At 55.5% G+C, this 16,366-nt stretch overlaps 6 protein-coding genes across 6 annotated transcripts; 3 read left to right on the top strand and 3 right to left on the bottom strand.

The window, feature by feature from the left end:
* Window positions 1–866: 866 nt before the first annotated feature.
* Window positions 867–2,183, bottom strand: B0T26DRAFT_671680 (uncharacterized protein; the record flags this gene model as incomplete). The annotated part of the gene is made up of 1 exon (XM_060439365.1): window positions 867–2,183. The coding sequence occupies one exon, from the start codon at window positions 2,181–2,183 to the stop codon at window positions 867–869; it is 1,317 nt and encodes a 438-aa protein (XP_060299803.1).
* A 2,830-nt stretch (window positions 2,184–5,013) lies between these two features.
* On the top strand, window positions 5,014–5,745 carry B0T26DRAFT_737780 (phosphotyrosine protein phosphatase I superfamily; the record flags this gene model as incomplete). Its single annotated transcript, XM_060443505.1, has 3 exons — window positions 5,014–5,167; window positions 5,275–5,366; window positions 5,476–5,745. The coding sequence occupies 3 exons, from the start codon at window positions 5,014–5,016 to the stop codon at window positions 5,743–5,745; spliced, it is 516 nt and encodes a 171-aa protein (XP_060299802.1).
* Window positions 5,746–7,528: 1,783 nt separating this feature from the next.
* B0T26DRAFT_639521 (kinase-like domain-containing protein) lies at window positions 7,529–9,288 on the top strand (the record flags this gene model as incomplete). Its single annotated transcript, XM_060437143.1, has 5 exons — window positions 7,529–7,641; window positions 7,821–7,953; window positions 8,084–8,150; window positions 8,246–8,560; window positions 8,675–9,288. The coding sequence occupies 5 exons, from the start codon at window positions 7,529–7,531 to the stop codon at window positions 9,286–9,288; spliced, it is 1,242 nt and encodes a 413-aa protein (XP_060299801.1).
* Window positions 9,289–12,378: 3,090 nt separating this feature from the next.
* Window positions 12,379–13,020, bottom strand: B0T26DRAFT_637671 (uncharacterized protein; the record flags this gene model as incomplete). The annotated part of the gene is made up of 1 exon (XM_060436952.1): window positions 12,379–13,020. A coding segment is annotated over one exon (642 nt), but the record flags the coding sequence as incomplete, so codon positions are not given.
* Window positions 12,612–13,943, bottom strand: B0T26DRAFT_109276 (uncharacterized protein). The gene has a single exon (XM_060433266.1). The coding sequence runs from the start codon at window positions 13,734–13,736 to the stop codon at window positions 13,035–13,037; it is 702 nt and encodes a 233-aa protein (XP_060299799.1). The 5' UTR covers window positions 13,737–13,943; the 3' UTR covers window positions 12,612–13,034.
* Window positions 13,937–16,174, top strand: B0T26DRAFT_671676 (uncharacterized protein; the record flags this gene model as incomplete). Its single annotated transcript, XM_060439364.1, has 9 exons — window positions 13,937–13,973; window positions 14,063–14,075; window positions 14,138–14,446; window positions 14,535–14,649; window positions 14,909–15,218; window positions 15,547–15,656; window positions 15,713–15,848; window positions 15,896–16,021; window positions 16,095–16,174. The coding sequence occupies 9 exons, from the start codon at window positions 13,937–13,939 to the stop codon at window positions 16,172–16,174; spliced, it is 1,236 nt and encodes a 411-aa protein (XP_060299798.1).
* Window positions 16,175–16,366: the final 192 nt, after the last annotated feature.

Raw genomic sequence — 16,366 nt, 5'->3', positions numbered from 1 at the left:
CGTCACCATCGTCTGTCAGGGCTGTACGAAGTACAGCAACGGCACCGACATGGCAACGAGCAGAAACTGTGTGTAAATGCAAAATGCATTCACCTTTCTATATCTGACCGTTATTGTATGTATGAATATGGATGATATGTTAGGTATGATGTGTAAACAAGACGGCACAAGCATCTATGATCAAAATATCCCGCCCGCCCGCCCATAACGCCTTGCTTCTGAGGGAAGGGGTTCGTGGTAATAAACGAGAAAAAAGACAAGATCTCCACGTCTCACTCTCAGCCACGCCTTAGGAATGGAATGGGGAGCGAGAGCGAGACCCAAGACATCTCTCCTAGATTCCATATGCACGAGAGGGGTGAATAAGAGAAAAATACGTGAAAGAAATTTTAAAAAAAAGTCCAGCGTTAAGGGGAAAAGACAATGCCCGCCTACCTAATAGCCCAACAGAAGAAAATAACACCCATGTCCAGTTATGCCCACCCAAGACAAAAATTCACAATATTGCCGGCCCAATCCGTCTCTAGCTTTGCTTCCCTTCCCTTCCCTTCCCTTTCCTTCCCCTCGCCGCGTCAGATACAGTAGATATAAGCATTTGACGATGTAGTTTCTAATCTCTCCTCGCTGCCAGATATGATGAAAAAATGATGAGATGGGATGTGCGTACTTGTGTTCTTTGCATCGTGAAATATGTATCGGCGAAAAAACGCCACCGATGTAACACCCTCCGCCTCCTAAACCCTGGTTGGATTTTATTTCCAAATTGCACACTGAAAAATGCCGACTTTTTTTTCCTTCTTTTTTGTCGGTATTTCTCTTTTATAGTGTTACGTCATACAGGCTGAGGTCTTCTGTCGAAGCCAGTCCTATAGATTTTTGTCGGCTTCTTCTAGTAGCGCCCCGCCCTCGAGAAGGCCGATGCACTCGCCTTTTTCCATGACGGCGACGATTGTGTTCTCGGGGGTATCGTCGTTGCTGCTGCCGCCGCCATTCTGTTGACTCGGCGGCCTGCCCTGCTGTTGCAATGCCCGGATCCACTCGGCAGCCTGGCGCACCGTGGTATCGGCCGCCATGGGCACAAAGTCGCCCGTCGCCGTCACCAGAGCCGCGGCGAGGCCATCGGCCATGATGCGCCGCACTAGGTCGCTCGCGCTCAGCTGGCGGATGCGCCGCGGCGAGATGACGCCCGTGCCGCTGCCGCTGCCGCCGTTGCTCAGGCGTACCCAGCCCGATGGCGACGCGTAGCCGGCGCGCAGCACGTCGGCGCCCGTGGTGGGCGCGCTGGGGGTGCCGGTACTGAGGTCGGCAATGTCGCTAAGCGGCACGGCGAGGTGGCGGACTAGGGCGTCCTGCGGCCCCCGCAGCGCCGCACCGATGGCGCCACCGGGGTGGTTCTTGGCGAAGACGGAGGAGACGCTCGGATGCAGCTCCCGCGAAACAACAATAGCCAGCGCATCGCCGACCGTCAGGGCCACCGTAGTGGATGTGGTGGGCGCCGAGACGCCAAAAGACTTGGTCTCGGACTCGTGTATAGGCGCGGGTAGCAGGATTGTATCGGGGCGGCAGCGGATCAGCTCGCAGGTCTCAGGCCGCGTGTGGGAGGTGAGCAGAATCAGGGGCAACGCCTTGTCGAGGTGCGGCAGGAGCATCAGCAGCTCGGGTGTCTTGCCCGAGAAGGTAATGAGGAGAAACGTGTCGTTGGCGCCGATCTGGCCGAGGTCGCCGTGTAGGGCCTCGGTCGGGTGGAGGAAGACAGCCTGGATGGCGAGACTGTTGAAGGTAGCGACGAGTTTCTTGGCGATATGGCCCGACTTGCCCACGCCTACGACCACCACCTTGCCATTCTTGCCGCGGTCGCTCTGGCGCCGGGCAATGGCCTCGACGGCACGGTTGAAGCCGCTGCGGGCGACGGCATCGGTCGAGTAGAGCTGGGTGACGCGCTGCAGCGCCGTTGTCTCGGTGCTGAGGACGTGCACGGCGCCGGCGAGGCGCTCCTGGACGGCCAGGCGCTCGTCGCAGGTAGCAATGGATGAGGGGCTCAGGCTGAGGGCCTCGATCGGGGTGCAGAAGTCGTCTTCGGCTGGGGTGATGGGCGATGGCGGCGAGAGGGGGGGGACGGTGGTGAAGGGCGTCTGGCGGAGCAGGTACACCTCGCTGTTGTGCACGGGGCGTTGCTCAACCATTTCAAGCTTATTTTGCCGGCTCCTCGTCGAGGACGAGGACAGCACCGTATTGCAAGAATACAGAATTCAGCGCCTCTTACGCGTTGTGGTCAAGTCCCACACAGGCTGGTGGAGCTCCCAGCTTTTGTGTCGGGAACCTTGCTGTTAGTTTGGAAGGGGTTGGACCAAGGACGGCAAGTATCAAGACCTGTCGGCCAGTGCCCTGGTGCTCTAGGTGGTCAAGGTGTAATATCCCGCCGATGGCTCTTGCAGTGTTACGGATTTCGTGTGCGTAGGCGTTGCTACACGTTCCTTCCGACTTTGACGACTCAGGTTTGGGTGTGTGTGAAAAGGTGCTTGATAGTCGCAGCCAAGGAAGGGTTAGGTTCAGGGCAGCCTCGAGGGGCTCGTCAAGACATTGACATTTCTCCGCTGCTTATTTCCTAGTAGAAAGAGTCTTCCTGTCCGATAGGAACCTAGGCAGGTGCCTAGGCGGGCAGTCGCCAGCTTCCCGCACGCTCAGACGGGATGTCGGTCTCGATACGATATATCGCTTGCTGTCCGCGTGGGGCAGCGTGTTAATGGAGGGTGGGCTCTACACCCTCGGCCCCTCGGCGTTGTTGGCTTGCGGATCCAGTAGAATAGGTAAACCAAGCGCCCGGCGGGATCTTGGACAGTTGTATTACGTGTTTTTACCTCTGGGATTAATAATAACCTGAGTGCTCGGAGCAAACGCGGACGATATAATTGCACGTGGAGGAGAGTGCGGGCAACGAAACCTAGGTTCAAATAGACACCGTTGGGAGTGATCGCCAGCAGCCGACGACGTAATGATACGCAAATCTATCCAAAACCCACGACCAACGGCGTTGTTATCTTACACGCCTCCCTCCTTCTAGCCTGGAAGCCGGGAGGCGCGATCTCCTGGGGTTCGATCTTCCCCCAGCATCGAAATTGGGTACATCATGGGGGGAAAGAGCTCTTTCCGAAACGCTAGCAGCCCGGTTCTTGCTTTGTCTGGCTCGCTATCAATCTTGATCCACACTGCCGGGCAAAGTCTTTGCTGATGAATCACTTGATGGCGGGGTTCTGCATTGCGCGGGTGGCGGACACTATAGACCATTCACAACGCTGGCTGCAGACATGTTTACTATTCGTGCACGAATGCGACTCGTCCTGTCTATGCGCACATGGGCAGCTTGCGCAAGCTTGCGTGATATGCTTGCATGCTATTTTACCGCCATTGCAGGTGCATTTACGTAGCGTACGCACTTGAAGGCATGGTAGATGGGAGAGATATCGGCTCGACTTTTGGGCCGGGCTAGCCGGGTGGGCTGCGACCGTCCGGTCTGTTGATTCTTTCCCTCTGTATCTTCACTTGCTCTAGAAGGTTCACATTTAGAGGCTTAACGAGTAGGTAGGCTTCCAAGTTCCATCCAACTTGTCAGAATTCGTTGTTGTCTCAAAGCCGCCATCTTTGTCGGCGATCTAGCCTCATCTGGACCTTGTTCCATCGACTGTCGTTGGTCCACGGATAGGGAATTTTGAGCTCGACAAGGGGCGGGGTGACAACGGCCCAGCACCGATCGCGAGGCAGATTTCCCAGATTTAGATCCATAAATGATAGAGCACCTATCCCTCACTCGACCGGACGCGGGGTGCGGGCAGACCACCAAAATCAAGTTCAAATGCGAGCCTTTCAAGATCTCGAGAGCAGCTGCAAATATCATGATGTTTCTCGAGCTGTCGATCTGCCGTCCGTTTGGTGATGCAGGCTGGGTGCAGCGGAGGGTCAGACCCCGACTTAAGCCATGCTGCAAGCAGGGACGACTACTTTCCCCAACACAGCAAGCACACTTGGGTCGCCCCCCAAATGCGCAAGACGGTGATGATGATTCCGACTTGGGCCTGTGGGGTTCGATGTCGTCTCCTTCCCAGGCGGGAGTTTCTTTTCCGTGATCATTTTACTGGATCGCCCCCAAAAAGCGCAAGACGGTGATGATTTCTTGGACTTGTCCCTAGGGTTCGATGTCCTCTCCTTCCCAGGCGGGGGTGGTTTCTTTCCGTGAGACCATGGCTAGCGGGTCTCGCGTCATCGCAATCACATGGATAACATCGCACATTTCCACAACTCCATCAGGGCAAGAAAAAAGACATAAATACAGTTATGATATGGAAGAGAATCGCATTCAATAAAGACACACAGCACAGATCGCGCACCGAGTGCGATCGCTCACATTACAGACCTACCACCACGACTTTAAAATCTGTCTCGATCGTTATGCAGATTTCACTATACGCACATATTTCTTCTCCATGGCCTGGCTCGAAAGCGAAGCTCACAGTGAAAAAAAAATTAAAAATTAGGTTGGTTATCAAAAATTCCGACCGGAACGGCCCCGAAGGACAATTCATAGCGACTGGCACCGCGGTGTGCAATGCAGGCCCTTCGCTATAGTACGAGGGTTTCTTGATCTCCCCGCACTCAATCAAGGTAAGTATGAAGGAGAAAAAAGGGAAAAGAAACTTCTAAAGAACGCGGGCGAGGTGCGGCGTTTATATACCAGTGTAGTTGGTCCGTGCACGGCTGCAAATTTTGCCTGGATCCGCTCGGCCCAATCCACTCTGCCCCAAATTTTCCTCTGGTGCTGGTCCTCAGGTTCAACCCCAACCCTAGGATTCACCATGAGCCACCGAAAGGAAGTTGCGGGGCAAGGGCAATCGAGTTGTTGCGATTCAGATAATTCCTTCTCTTGGTTGCTACTTCTCCAGACCCTAGTGTTAGAACACTGGAAACTCTGCTGAATGCCATATTAGCCGTGCTTCCAGTAAACAGTATTATTCATTCATGATGTCGTCGCCGTCGTTGCCGTCGCCAATATCGGTGCTCTTCGTCTGCCTCGGCAACATCTGTCGATCGACAATGGCAGAGGGCGTTTTCCAGTCCATCGCAAAGGCTGCGCCGTATACGGATCTAGTCGCCGAGATCGACTCGTGCGGAACGGGTATGTGTCTTTCTTTTGCCCAATGAGAGCCCCCATTTCTTCATATTTGTCCAGGTCTTCCACTTGCGGGCATGGCTCCCCCTCGACGGCTTCTGATGGGTGACCAGGAGGCTATCACACCGGCGACGACCCAGATGACCGGACGATGGCGACGCTCGAAAAGCATGGTATAACGGGCTACGAGCATGCGGCTCGGAAGGTATGATGACGTCGCTCGACAGCAGGCGGTTCGGCTCGGGCTTGGCTGAGTGGGCAGAGTGCTGTTTGTCAACTGCTTGGCTGACTGGCTGCAATGTACCGATGAAAAGGTCAACGCGTCAGACCTTGACAGGTTCGACTACGTCTTCGCCATGGACCGCGCCAATCTCGGTGACCTCCAGCGTATCCAGCAGCGCAAGCCTGGCAGCAAGGCCAAGGTGATGCTCTTTGGGGAGTACTCGGGGACGGGTAAGCCCGAGGTAATCAGTGACCCCTACTATGGGGGCCAGCAAGGCTTCGAGAAGGCTTATGAGCAGGCGGTCCGGTTCTCCGAGAATTTCCTGAGGGACGTGTTTCCAGATGTCGAAGCCGAGTTATGATGCGAGTCTCGAGGCGGCGTTTTTGTGTGTTGATGGCGTTTGGAGGTCTATCGGCATAGACTAGAGTCTAGAGGTGTAAATGGGTATCTAGCGTTGCTTTCTCCTCAGTGAGGCTACCAGTTGGCCCGCCATGATGTTGGTTCAACATGTCGCATATACACACAAGTCCGTCACGGAAGCTGCTCGATTGAAGACTTCTACCTGTGTACAATACATTCCAAGGGAGGCCCATGTGTGAACTTATATGTTTCCGCTCACAGCCCAAGTTACCCAACTGATACAGCGGCCTTGCTGTTGCCTTACTGTCGCCTTGGCCCCCTTTCCCGTCTCGTACACCAGTCAGTCACAATGATGCCGATGTCGTAGTAATGGGTGGGTTGCCTGTGCTGGCCATAGAAGCGATGCGTAATTGGCGGCCGGCCTCTGGATGTCCTAGATTGCATAATGCAATGTCAGCCCTACGGGCCTCTCAGATTGGCCGTCGGGGATTTACACGGCTTTGGGTCCAGGAAACCTCGCACAGCGGCCCATTGCTCCCTCGCACTCGCACTTGGGCCAATGCCAAGGCAGCACAGGCATTGAAGCAATGGATGTTGGGGTCGATGAGACATTACGGAGTAGAAAACAGGAAATTATGACCAAGCAGCTCATTCCAGAGGTGAATCCCGAGAGTGAGTCCTTGACTGGTGTTGGCAGATGGTCGATTTTTTTCGCCGAGACGCGAAGCTGCACGGCAGCATCACCAACACAGACCATACTACGACGCTGCAACGCCCAACTCTAGGACTCTAGGGATCCCACCGCGGCTATGATTACTAGATTCCACGTTTGTTTGGCCGAGGGGGCGCTTCGCGGCGCTTCAGCAACGTGCCGCGAGCGGCTATTGTCTTGGAATTTGCTTGTAAAGCTGGCCGTGGAATGGCCGGCTTCTCGACTGAGCTAGAGCTTCCATATCAGTATCGCACACGCGGCCCACGGTATTAATTTGACGTTGCACGAGGGAAAGATGGAAGCCGGGAAGGCCGTGCAGTCCTAGTGGAGGGCCAGCCTTGGGGTCCTTGGCTCCTCCCGAAGCGGGGCCCCGAACCACATGAATGGAGTTGTCGCGCGCGTACTGAAGCAGAAGTTGGTGATTTCTACAAATCACATTGAAGCGAGGGACGGGCCAGCCTAAGTATCCCCCTCGCATGGACTGGGCGCTGGGCAGGGTGGGCAGTACCTGGCAGGCCCGCCCTCCATCAGGCCATCCAAGTGGCCAGCCAGGGACGATCGCGGGGGGCTCCTCCACTTGCCATTAAGGCCCTAAGGCGCCTCCGCCCCCAACGCAAACTTCACCCCGCTAGCCTTTCCCACAGTGAGTGACTAGCATCCCCCCCCCTTGTCATTTGTCACGCCAATTGATCCCGCTTCCGTCCAAGCTAGCGGACTGCAATCAGGCCCGCGTTACCTCAGCCCCTCCATCCCATCTCGTTCTGGTCGTTGCCTTCTCCTTTCTCCATCACAGCCAGCAGCAGTTAAATACCTAAATACCATCCATACCCAGACCACCTATAGCTCGCTCAGCCTTTGAGTTTCTCCTAGCTACCTCCATTTCCATCGAGCTCAGCTGCATTCTTGAATCGTACAGCCGGGCTTTGTTCCTTGGGGTTTCGACTTTGCGCCGCACACTGAGAGAGGAGCTGCTGTCTACCCCTCCTTCTTCCCCGCCTCCACTCGTCCCGCATTCAAGGCGCAGCGCCATTTCCCACAGGTCGCGAACGCGCTTCAACCAGGCTCGCTCGCCATGGCTGATCTACAAGGCCGCAAGGTGTTCAAGGTGTTCAACCAGGACTTCATTGTCGATGAGCGATACACGGTCACCAAGGAGCTAGGCCAGGGAGCTTACGGCATTGTCTGGTGAGTTTGGCCGCGGCCTCAACCCTGTCAGCCTGTTGCTGGGCGGCGAGTTACCCCTCGTTTTGTGCACCCTCGCGACGGCGTGGGTCCGACCCGGGCCTGGCCTGGCCTGGCCGGGCTAGCCTGGGCCTCAACCCTTATCACCGAGACACGGGGGTGCTGATATGATGCTTCGACAGCGCCGCCATCAACAACCAGACGAGCGAGGGTGTCGCCATCAAGAAGGTCACAAATGTCTTCAGCAAGAAGATCCTGGCCAAGCGGGCCCTGCGCGAGATCAAGCTGCTGCAGCATTTCAGAGGACACCGAAATGTAAGCAAGCCCGTCCACACCCGGCACACGACCTCTTCCTTTGTTGCCCCGCTGCCGCAGCCCAACGATGGGGATCCCCCAATGATGCGCTGCCCATGCTGACCATGATGGCCCGTCTGGGTCGTCTCAGATCACTTGCCTGTATGACATGGACATTCCGCGGCCGGACAATTTCAACGAGACCTATCTCTACGAAGGTACGCAAGCCGTGCACCTGCTGCGGGATGGCCCGCTCCTCTCCCCCTTTTGATGTCTTGGCCGCTGACACGAAGCTTTTGCTGGACCTGTACAGAGCTGATGGAATGCGATCTTGCCGCCATCATCCGATCTGGCCAGCCTCTCACTGATGCCCACTTCCAGTCTTTTATCTACCAGATCCTCTGCGGCCTCAAGTACATCCACTCGGCCAACGTGCTTCACCGCGATCTCAAGCCGGGCAACCTGCTCGTCAATGCCGACTGCGAGCTGAAGATTTGCGATTTCGGTCTTGCGCGTGGCTTCTCTGTTGATCCCGAGGAAAACGCTGGGTACATGACCGAGTATGTCGCAACTAGGTGGTATCGCGCGCCCGAGATCATGCTGAGCTTCCAGAACTACACCAAAGCGAGTGCGTACCCCTCTTGGAGTTCTCATTCCCGGTCTTTGTCTTCCATGGCAGCACCCCTGCCGCCGACTGGACCTCCGTTCTTGCTTGGTAGTGTGCTAACGTGAGCTTGTCTAGTCGATGTCTGGTCGGTGGGTTGCATTCTCGCCGAGCTGCTCGGTGGCCGGCCGTTCTTCAAGGGCCGCGATTACGTAGACCAGCTGAACCAGATCCTCCACATTCTTGGCACACCCAACGAAGAGACTCTGTCGCGCATAGGATCCCCCAGGGCCCAAGAATATGTGCGGAACTTGCCCTTCATGGCCAAGAAGTCTTTTCCTTCGCTGTTCCCAGCTGCTAATCCCGATGCGCTCGACCTTCTGGACCGTATGCTTGCGTTTGACCCGTCGAGGCGCATCAGCGTCGAGTCTGCCCTCGAGCACCCGTATCTGTCCATCTGGCACGACGCCAGCGATGAGCCTGACTGCCCGACCACCTTCAACTTCGACTTCGAGGTTGTAGACGAGGTCGCCGACATGCGGAAGATGATCCTGGACGAGGTGTTTAGGTTCAGGCAGACAGTTCGGATCGGCCATGCTGCCGGAGGACATGGTGCTGGCGGACCCCCTGCTCCAGGCCAGGTGCCCATGCCTTCAGGCGGCGCCGGTCACCAGTGGACTGCTGAGGACCCTCGGCCCCAGGAGTACGCTGGCGGGCTAAACGGCCTTGAGGCTGAGCTGGGCGGCAGATGATGGAGCCATATATCACAGGCAAGAGGACTAACAACCTGCTAGCCCAGTGATAATTTACTCCTCTTTATGCCATTATGTGCTTGGCCAGGGAGAGAAGAATAGGAATGAAAAGAAACACAGGAGTCCAAGCTACTTTGGCGGAATCGGTTGATTAGCTGGGTGCCCGAGACAGCGCAGGGGGTTTATACAACCAGTCTGGTCCCGGTGGCACTCAGGCACGTCTGGCCGGCGGTAGGCCGGCCAGTAACCCCGTCAGCGGAGTGATGGGGTACGATGGATGTAACTGTCAGCAAAATAGGCGGAGACTATGGAAAGCATACCTTAGGCACGTGGGGCAGTGAGCGACTTAGGGAGTTTAAATCTCCCAAAGACTCAAGAAAGGAGGTGTTCGTATTTAGGGGGGGAGATGTCTGTCTACCAGCTGTTTGGATGATTTGAGGACTGGATAAAGCGAAGTTTTTTTCTTCTCTCGTTTCTTCTTATTATGACTCCTGTTTTTTCCTTTTAACATTTCTTTTCTCTTAAAAAAAATCTTCGTACCCCACCCGCGATCACATCACCATAATCGTGAACAACACCCAACACACAGCCCCCTCCCATCTAGTCTACTTGGGCAGTCAGCCAGGTAGAGAGAAATAGGCAAGTAAATTCAAGAAGTATTGTGGGTTTGACGTGGTTTTATGTAGCACGGAGATCGTATCATTTGTGCTCCACTTGCCGTCCCTTTTTCTTCTTCCGTTTCTCGTATTAGCCACGCTCTGCTGGATGGATGAGTGAAGCTTGGAAGTGGGTAGTCCATGGGCTTGAGGGCCTTCAGGGGATGTCATTGCTACTGGCTGTTCTACTCTTGGGTAGATAGGTAAGTTAGGTAGCTAGATATATAGTATTACGGACAGATTTGTCTGTTTATGTGGCACCCGGTGGGAGGCTGCTTGTTGCTTAGGCAGGTGAGTATGTGCAACAACCGTTGCTTGTTGATGAAAGTTTTCTCTCTGTCTGTCTGTCTGTCTGTCTGTGTTCGTGTCTGTGATCACGCGGGCGTTGTATTAGGTGACTACCTGCCTACATATCTAGTGGAAACAGGTGAAACTCCTCACATTACAAAGGATGTTCGTGCTGCTTGGGGAGGATGGAAAGAAGGTTTGTTCATGTCGTGACAGGCCATCGTGGTATGAATTGATGATCTCCCGTGTCCCTTTCCCTTGTTTTGGCTTGATTGGAGTATACAACACAGAGCTTAGACTGGACTAGATGATCTCTCTCTCTCTCTCTCTCTCTCTCTCTCTCTCTGTGTGTGTGTGTGTGTGTGTGTCTATGTGAGCGAAAAGAAAGAGAGAGAGACTGTTCAGGGACAAACGAGGGCGGTGGTGAGAATGGTGTTACTACTTATGTTAATCATGGCTGTTGGTTCCTGCCCCCCCGGGCTCTTGGTCCATTACTGACCCAAAGGCACGAACAGACAAGGTAAGGGATAGACACATAAGGTAAGAATGCGGGTATGTGGGTGTGTGTGTGTAAACACCGACGGGGATTTCTCCCTTCCCTGCCCACCTCCCTACCATGCACAGGATGACCGACGGAGAGACAGACAGAAAAGGCCGCCTACCTACCCCCGTCCATCCGTCCGTCCCCCGCCGTTATACTGTCTGTGCAGGTGTCTGCCGACCCCGGGTGCATCACCAGGAGCAGCATCTACGCCCGTCTTCATCCACACCCGTTTTGTGTGCCTGCCTGGGTCGTGCTCACCCACTCAGCAACAACCGCCGCCACCGCGCACAGCAGAACGGCACGGGGACAGAGAAAAAGAGACAGGAATATTTGCGGCGCAAAGTGACGGAGCCGGACCAACACGCGCAAGTTGCGCCGTAATTAGCGGCGGGAGGCCGAGAGTTCGTATTTTAGGGCAAGTGTTGACGGAGATCTCTGCTTTGTGGGAGCTTGACGGCGAATTAACTGCTGGTTTGGGTTGTTAGTCTCTCTTTCTCTCTCTCACTGCGCGCGCGCGTGTCTGTATGTCGTTGGGGGCGGGCTCAACTTAGTTCTCACTGTCGCACCGACAAGTTCAGACTGACGAGGTTGCTTACCTTGGCGCCGTCCCAATATTGAGCAGAGTGCCACATGGGAACGTCAAGTGCTTGAAGTGCTTGGGTTCCACTGCATTCATTTATTGCACGAGCAATCGAGAGAAGGGAACACGAGTTTTTAAAAGTTATGTTTTCAGTTTTTATTTTTTCCCCCTTTAGGGCGGTGGGACCCTCACCAAGCATGTTCGTCTTCCCATCTTCTATAAATAAAAAAAACTCCCCAAAAAGAAAATCTTCTCCATTAGCTGTCCCCAAAGCGTCGGTCCTTAATGGAGCGAGCGGGTGACATTCATTACCCGAACTCTTTCTGCCAGGCTTTTTTCGTTGAGAAGGAAAATCGTGTCCAAAAGTGAAAGAAAGTTGCTGTCGACTCTTTGCAGACGTCAGACAGTGATGGCTGCTGGGACGGACGGGGTGGGTAAATCCGAGCCAAGCAACCAACAAATGAGCCCCCGGAAAGGAAAAAAAGATCAAGACCAAAAATCGTGATGATGCCCTGTGTTCCCTTTTCTCTTGCCTGCGTCATGACCAAGGGGCTTATGTACTAGGTGTATAATATGTCGCGACTGTGAATGCCTCGAAATGAAGAAATTCGGATCTTGAAATGACGGGAAAATGCGGATATGTGCATATCGCGACGGCGTTTATTCGTCTGAGAGGGCCGGAGCGGCAAGGGCTGGTTGGCGAAAAGCTTGGGGGCTGATGAAACAAGCAGAGAGGATTGTGAGTGGTTGGGTAAAAATACCAAAGAGGGTGTCGTAAAGAGGTAAGGCGGGGTGATGGTGTCGAGGTAACATCAGCCGAGGGCGACCGCATTGGGAAAGAATGCGCCGCGCCGCTCGTGTGCTCCCCAACCCGGCCGCTCGGTCGTCAATCCATCCCAAGATCTAGCGTTGGTCGGTCAACACCAAGACTACACAAATCCTTTCCGTTCCGTCCCACCCAGAAGCACGCCACCGCCATGCCGAAGCCCTCGGCGTGAGCCCGGCTGCTGCACGACAGGCGCTCACTTGGGTCCGTAGAACCAGTAGTAGGTGGTGTACGGCACGCTGTCGACGACGCCAGGGCCGATCTTTGAGCACGCCTCGGCCGCGCCACCCGCCGTCACGACGCGGTACACGGTAGTCAAGCCCTTGTTGAAACCCTTGCCGTTGTCGATGAGCTTCAACCATTGCACGGCGCCAGTGTTCAGAATGCCCTTGTCGGCGGTGGCGGGAGCGTTGAAACCCTCAAGCTTCTTGACACTGGCCTTGAGATTGACCGTGAGAAGCTCGAATGTGGGAGAACCAAACTGGTCAAAGTAGTGGTGGCCCAAGAAACTGGCACGGATGTTTCCGAGAGTCAAGTCGGCCGCTCTCGGGAACGGGCTTGCGGTCGCGCCGTAGCCGGTATTTGGGTTGATGAGGTTGAGCGGGACAGGCTTTCCGTAAAGGAGATTTTTCGGAAAGTCGTTCCAGGTGGCGTTGCTAAGACCCGTTCTGAGCGTCCCAGGAAACAACGACGTGACATCATAGAGAATGGCGAGCGCCCCAATGGCCGATGCTGTAGTAGCTGGCGCGCTGTCCGTGCAGGTGTAGTTCTGGATTCCGTGGCCGATTGCGATCTTCTTCAAGACCAGGCCTGCATCCGGGGCGCTAAGCTGGGTTCCTATACAGGCTCGTGTTAGTAAGAGGCCCTCCGGCGGTATATCGTCCAGCGCCAAGAACCTGGGAGGGCGGATGCCAAAGACTTACCACTTGGGTTGACTGGGAGAGTCGGTGTTGCGCAGGGGACTGCTGGTAGGGCGGATGTCATTGCCACCAGGGCCGCAAAGGCAAATGCGGTTGCGGAAATCATGTTGAGCTTGATAGTGTGTATTGGGTGTTGAGGAGGTTGAGAAGGGCGATTATGCGGCAACTGGATGCTGAAGGTGCCGAAGAAAGCTGAACGGTGAAAAGTTGAAGAGTTGTACAAATTTTTGAAGCTTCCAGAGCGGGTTGGTTGAAGTGAAGAGTGTTCTGAGACACTGGCAAGGCTAGAAAGAAAGAGGCTCGCAAGGGATAGAAGACAAGGCTGATGAGATGATGAACTAAGAGGTCGAGGTGAAGCCGGATGAGAGGGCGTCTTATATCTTGTCCCGACGAAGGCAAAGAGCTCGGGCTCAGGCAAACTCCCGAGTTGAAGTGTTGGTGAGGCTGGGCTAGTGAGTCGTGACAGAGTGACTTCTCGAGAGGCTAGTGTACTTCTCCTGACGCAAGCAAGGTGTATTAGGTCGGCACAGACAATAGCATGGGGATGGAACGAGAGCAAACAACCTGGAAGGCCAGGAGACTGTTGTTTTGTATTCTGCAGGAGTAGAAAAGAAACCCAACACGGAAGAGGCATGCCTTCAACACGACATGGGACTGAAGACCCTGGGACCCAAGCTCCCTAAGGTACATCAAGACCGTACTGCAGAACTTGGACCTGGGCTGGGCATGGCATGGGGGGTGGAGAAGACGGCTGGCGCAAAACGGGCAGGCAATTTTGGGGCGTAGGTACATCCAGAACGTTACCAAAGCGGAAGAGCAGATGAGAGGCAAAGCATGGACAAGGGTGCAGCATGGTACAAGCGGCACAGAGGTACGTACTGAGCGGCTGCCCTGGTGGGATGCATCCAAGGCCCTTGGTCCCCGCCGCCATTGACAGGGGGGCCGCCTTTGCTTGGCTAGCGAGCACCAGGAGGTATTTTTTTTTCATCAAGGCACCTAGTGAAAGCTCAGAGGGTTGCGTCTAAATATTTGCAGGGATCGCGCGGCGATGGTGCACACATTTGGTGGGCGCGCCCACGCACCCACGCAGTTCTTCGGCCGAGCCTTGAGTGTTGCTGTTGCTGGACACTCGAAGTCGATGTCGATGGCTGGGACGGGATCGCGGGGCTCTCAATATTGCAACCTAGGGCACTGTGGCGGATTACTCGGCGGTGTTCTTAGATCGCTTGTTACCACGTTCGCTGAGGCCCTCTTCAACCGTCTGTCGCCATTCCCGTGCCCCAGTGGGCTAAAAGCCACGGGACAGGGCCACTTGCCGTGGTCTCGCATTGTCGTCGCGCGGAGGTGTGGTGCTCAGGCGGAAGACGGAGGGCTTCCGCTCACTAAAACGGCCTCTTTTCACGCGGCATGTAAATTGTACAGTACTGCACAGCACTGGGTCCGTTCCGGCCATGATAATTTTTTTTGGCCTTCGTTATTGCCGCTGTCTTTCCATCTTCGGTCCCAAGTCCAATATTGGCGAACAGAAAATTGGGGCGGTCAACCATGTAAGAATCGGGCTAGGCAGTGTCCCGTTCTGGAGTCCCGTATCAAAGCCCCAGCAATTAAGTGGTCTGTCCTATTTATGGGTTTTGGTTGGGACTTTGGTACGGATTATCTCCGTAGACGCAGTAATTTTGGTCTCTTGTGAGAGGCCGGGCGTGCAAGGCGCTTGGCCTGCAAAACGGGCCTCTCAAGGTTGTTCGAGTCTTATTAGACTCACCGCTGACGCATCAATCGACACGACAAGACACGCTCTTGTGACAGCTGCGGCGGCAAGCCCCATTGGCGTTTGACGGCCGTGTGCAAGTGCAATCCGTCCTGCCGGGTCTGCCGCATCCTCCTGGGGCCGGGCCTCGTTCAGACGTGGCAATTGAGAGTCAAGACGCCTCAAGGGACGAGAGTGAAGCCATGCGATGCCATGCGATGCGCATCCTCCGCGAACGTGGCGGGCCCTGGGCTGGGGCACTCACGCACGGGGAGCCGGGAGCCATCTCGACGCCATTGGGTTCTTTGCGGTGCAAGCTCCGAGGACTCAGTAGAGCCGGCGAGCGGGGCGAGGCCGTGGCCAATGCGGGTGAGTTGCGTGGATGTGGCGACCGAGACATTGCCTCGAGGACGGCATCCTCACAGTGCAGAAGATACGTGTAGCAAGCAGCGCACGCTCAGCCAGCTGACGAGGGGTTTAGACCTAGGCATTCACTAGCCGTATTCCTGTAGGCTGCACTACAAGTAAATACATACAGCACGGGGCATGGGTGATGCCGTGATGTACTCCGTAGCCCGTGATCCATAGCCGTACGGATTAGTAGCGAGCCGTGGCATTGGAGACTCGGATATCTGAGCTTCGCTGTGCCTGCCGTCCGGGAAAGAGACGGGTTAGCGGCTGACCTGACCTGACCCAGCGGCCGCGCGGGTACCCCGTCGCCTTGCCAGTTGCCACGGCCGGGGGCCGCTGCAGACCCAGATTGTCAATCAGATTTGTCAATGGCTCAATGTCCTCCCAGCGGCCAAGGTGAGCTCGGTCAGACCGTCCATCGTCCATCCGCTGCCCGCTCATCATGGCTCCAGGTTGGCGGTCGGCTGGTCGCATTCATGGGCAGCGATTGTATCGAAAACTGCGCGGCTATTCATCAGTCTTGGGCCGATTTTCCTGCAACTCTCAGTGGCCAGGAGGCCGACCAGCAACGGCCTCAGGTCGCTTCGGGTAAGGTCCCATCGCCGTTCCCGCTTGAGCCCTGGCCTTGGCCCTAGGGCCGACCGCTAGCGATACGGATACAACAATCCTGGCCCACTGGGGCGGCGGCCTTGGGGAGGGCAGGACGGGGATCGCGGGTGCTTGGGCGAGTGCGACGAGACCGGAGATGGGAGACACCGCTGGTGAGTGGCTGGATAGCCGGCCTTCCGTCCTAATTTTGGACGGCGCAGCATCCGCTACCGAACTGACAAAAAGTTCTATGGAGCTTTCAGCTTCGGACGGATTTGTCGAGCTTTGCCATTGTCCAGACTCAGACTCCAGACTCCAGACTTTAGCCCGGGGCACGGAAGAGTTGTGCAGCCGCGTGTGCGCTCGTGACCTCTCCCCGCTTCGATGTCGTCTCCTGGGATCTTTCCTAGGAAGGTACTCCGTAAGGTGGTTGATCATCTCGCACTCCAAACGGAGCATCCTCGAAACGACAGGAACGCTGATGAGCTGCGCCGATGCCTTAGCTACGGTAACTGCTT

Source organism: Lasiosphaeria miniovina (assembly GCF_030549165.1).
Source record: "Lasiosphaeria miniovina strain SMH2392-1A chromosome Unknown B0T26scaffold_2, whole genome shotgun sequence".
NCBI lineage: Eukaryota > Fungi > Ascomycota > Sordariomycetes > Sordariales > Lasiosphaeriaceae > Lasiosphaeria > Lasiosphaeria miniovina.
Note: the sequence above shows the minus strand (reverse complement) of the source record. Positions and strands in the feature narration are given on the sequence as shown.